The 4,065-nt window shown below is 41.1% G+C and overlaps 1 protein-coding gene across 1 annotated transcript; it reads right to left on the bottom strand.

Moving 5' to 3' along the window:
* Window positions 1–636: 636 nt before the first annotated feature.
* Window positions 637–2,344, bottom strand: LOC128859578 (uncharacterized). The gene is made up of 2 exons (XM_054096508.1): window positions 1,885–2,344; window positions 637–1,797 (listed from the first exon to the last, which is right to left on the bottom strand). The coding sequence occupies exons 1-2, from the start codon at window positions 2,236–2,238 to the stop codon at window positions 775–777; spliced, it is 1,377 nt and encodes a 458-aa protein (XP_053952483.1). The 5' UTR covers window positions 2,239–2,344; the 3' UTR covers window positions 637–774.
* Window positions 2,345–4,065: the final 1,721 nt, after the last annotated feature.

Here is a 4,065-nt window from a genome sequence, read left to right as displayed (position 1 = left end):
TCGTCATGGTTACGTCAATCTACTCTTCCAACAGACCAGACCTAAATAAGATGTTGAGGAATCTCCCGCATATTCGTATTATGGCTATGCACTCGTCAATGTGCCGTAATGTCGGCAAGTATTTTGTGGAGCACATCAACAGTAATGATAGAGGTCGGCATAGAAAATTCGTGCTGATATCTAAAAAGGCATATCTGGCATAAAAAAGCCCATCATGAAAACCAGCTGCCGTTCGAATAAAACTAGTTGGCGCGTACGCTTTTGTTAGGTGTTTGGCCGAGATCCTCCTCCTATGTGTGGCGAGCGTCTTGATATCGTTCCACAAATGGAGGGACCTACAATTGCAAGCCCACTTCGAATGGCAGACATTTTTTATAAGAAGCTTTTTTATGGCAGAAATAAAATTGTTTTCTTCATTTTGGTGTTTCATGCACGGAGATTCGAATCTACGTACTCCTACGTACGTACTGTTAGTTCCGCACCAACCCATTCGGCTATAGCGGCCGGCCATGCTCGTCTATCTCTTTTCTTATAAAAAATTATAAATATAAAAGCAATTACTCTGAAATGTGTATCCTTTGGTTTCTTTTTACTTCAGCCCCAATCTTAGATAAGTCGTTTGTTTTATAGGTTCGAAAATCTTGCTAGTTTTAATAGTTACTATTTCATAAGAAATTTTTCTTCACATTTGATATAATTGCAATAGATTTAAATCGAAAAAGAAACAAAACATGATTTTGGGCCCTTCTAAAGCGAACTGTGAATACTGAAAATTTATAGCATTGATCCCAAAATCTTATTGATTTTCTCGCCTTCACTTTCCTCCTCCTCCTCCCTTACATCTAGATCAGTGGTGGTGAGACTCGCCTCCTTTCTATGGCCTACTACCGTTGCGATAGTTGTCGGTGGACCAGACTCCTCTTCAACCACATGTGCCTTAGGTACTCTACAATCATCATACGCAGCAAGCGGTAAATTATGGCCCGATATGTTACATATCGTAGAAGTAGTCGGTTCATTGAACATCTGTTCCTCCTCTTCACCTTTCTCCTCCATCGTTTCAACTTCGTCATAATCGGATGATTCTTCTGGGCGGCATTCACAACTTTCACAATCGCATTCACATTCCGGATCGCAAATAGCATTCTCGCCATAACAATCGATTGGACACTCATGATCTTCGGGCATTTCGAAACATGTTTTCTTCAATTCTTCATCGTCCTCATCCATACGCACCCATTGACACTTGTATGGCCCTTGGCCGCACTCGGCACTCGCAACTCCCGTCACCCTGTCGACGTCACAATCGCACATCAATTTTGGACAATGGCATTGATAGCAACGTGGCAAATTTAGTGTAGTACTCGACACTGTATTGCCACTGGAAGTAATAGCGGACGCACCCAATTCACACTCTTCGCCTTGTTCGACACTCTTTACAACGGGTAATGCATTATCGGCCCCATTAGACTCTGCGTTGTAATTGTGCAAACTGTACATGCTCTTGGATGGTTTAGTCAACTCCACAACTTTTCGCTTTATGCATTCGCCACAGGAGCATTGATTGACGACAAGCGGAGTGGAGCGTTGTTGCATACGATCATAGAGTTTCTTATACACGCACTTGATCTGGGATTCGTAATTCTTTTGGGCGGTAAAGAACATGCCTTCGTAGCTGGCAAAAATTTGTGCCGTGCGCTTGGCCGCATGTACCCACAAACACTCCTGTGAGTGCACCAATTGTTTTTCCATTTGATGATTACGAATGCCTCCTTCCTTGGTGCCGTGATAGAAAGCCTAATCGTAGAGGAAGTGGAGGGGATGAGATTATAATAAAAGAAAAAGGCTGCATTGATTGCAAAAGATATGTTTAAAGCCATTTACCTTGAAAGCACGCTTAATGATGGAGTAGGTGAGCTGCGCCTCCATACGAGTCATCAGACACTTGCGTCCAAGGTCGTGTATGAGATCCTCTTTACAGAGTCGTTTACGTGGCACTGTGTCAATGCGATGCCTGATCTCGTCATAATGAATGAAGGAGTATACGATCACATCGATGGCCGCCTTCGCTTTGGCCTGGTGGATGCCGCAGATGATCATGACCTCTGCCAGTGTCTCGCCAACATCGTACACGTTGTCCATGAAGAGCGTGCTCTCGGCGGTCTTGTGAGCACAATTGCAAAATATGCGGCCGTAACATTCGCACTTAAAATTTTTTAGAAATCTTTGCGACTTCATTTTTTATATGTTTTTTTTTTGTATTGTATTTGCAAATAAAATTATACGAGAGACATGTAAATGTGAGTAAAAATATTTTGAAGTTGATTTTTCCTTTTTGTATCAAAAAAATTTGTTCAAATATTTTCAAGTCATTTGCAACAAAGCTCAAAGCTTCAAAGGCAATGAAGGGTTTTTCAAACTGTTATATGTAAATAGATATGTGTGTGTGCAGGTTTCCGGGTAGATTGGAGAGTTTTTCTGGCAGACAAACGCTACAAAAAACAAACGACAAAATATAATATAAAGTGAACTAAATGTTAAAATGGCGGCCGTCGTGGCCGAATGGGTTGGTGCGTGATTACCATTCGGAATTCACAGAGAGGACGTTGGTTCGAATCTCGGTGAAAGCAAAATTAATAAAAACATTTTTCTAATAGCGGTCGCCCCTCGACAGGCAATGGCAAACCTCCGAGTGTATTCCTGCCATGAAAAAGCTCCTCATAAAAATATCTGCCGTTCGGAGTCGGCTTGAAACTGTAGGTCCCTCCATTTGTGGAACAACATCAAGACGCACACCACAAATAGAAGGAGGAGCTCTGCCAAACACCTAATAGAAGTGTACGCGCCAATTATTTATTTTTTATTTATTTTTTAAATGTTAGTTACATTCTATGCCATGATTTCACGTCTGCACTTAGTCCTGCCATAAGTTCTGTTACAAGTTGAAGCCGTTATAGATATGAAATTATAATACTTTTTTTAATGAAGTCAGTATTATTTAATCATGTAAATATTAAAAAACAAAAAAATTATTTTCATTCAAAATGGGGGACGTGCTTTTACACAAGCCTGCAAAGATTAGGCCATTCAGCTATTGCAGCACGCACGGTTTCCATTGATGTCGCTGCTCGAACCAAAGATTGTTTGAGATTCTCCAAATTTCTGTGACACCTTCGACACCTGCTCCAATTCTGACCACAAACTGTAGTCTAATGGATTCAGATCTGGACTTCCAGATGGCCAATCTTGTTTTTAAACGACTCCTGGGTGGTTTTTGCCTTAAGGGCTGGAGCGGAATCTTGCTGGAAGATCCAACGCTCTCCATTGAAGAGAGTACTGCTCAACTGCTTCACCATTCCCCCTAACATATCCTTGTGGTACATTTTTGCTCTTGTATTAGCCCCTTTTTCGCAGAAATGAACAGATGTAACGCATTTACAAGACACTCCCCACCAAACCATTACGGAGGCTGGATGGTGACCATGCTGAAACCTTGGAACAACATTTTTTGCGTCTTTAGAAGTTTTGTCATAGATTTTGTCATTTTGCTTATTAGAATCTTCTTCAACAGTGAAAATTTTCTCGTCTGCGAAAAGAATATTTTCACGGTCGTTGACCGCATGCCACCGAAGAGCTGCTTGCATCTGTCGAATCGAATTTTTTTCAAGCGCGTTGTAAAAAGATGACCAGTTGAGCGATGAAAGGCTTTCATGTGGCGATCATTTCTAATTAGTCTTGACATGGATCTGGTCTGAAAGACACTGTATCCAAAGTAATGATACAAGATAAAAAATCTGATCCCTTCAGAATTAAAACTGGAGTAAGACAAGGGGATACGCTCTCATCAACCATCTTCAACCTTATGCTAAAGAAGCTGTATCCAAAGTAATGATACAAGATAAAAACTTTGACCCCTTCGGAAGTAAAACTGGAGTAAGACAAGGAGATACGCTCTCATCAACCATCTTCAACCTTATGCTATGCTGTGCCATCGATGAAGTAAGTGACGCAAAAAGGACTGGACATATTTTAAACAGAACTACCCAATTATTCGCATACGCAGAT

The sequence above is a fragment of the Anastrepha ludens genome, chromosome 2, assembly GCF_028408465.1.
Source record: "Anastrepha ludens isolate Willacy chromosome 2, idAnaLude1.1, whole genome shotgun sequence".
NCBI lineage: Eukaryota > Metazoa > Arthropoda > Insecta > Diptera > Tephritidae > Anastrepha > Anastrepha ludens.
The sequence above is the reverse complement of the archived record's forward strand: the minus strand, read 5'-3'. Positions and strand labels throughout refer to the sequence as shown.

Coding starts and splice junctions, on each gene's coding strand:
- LOC128859578 (XM_054096508.1), bottom strand. CDS start 2,238: ATGAAGTCGCAAAGATTTCTAAAAAATTTTAAGTGCGAATGTTACGGC. Junction 1,798..1,884: donor TCATTAAGCGTGCTTTCAAG/GTAAATGGCTTT, acceptor CTCTACGATTAG/GCTTTCTATCACGGCACCAA.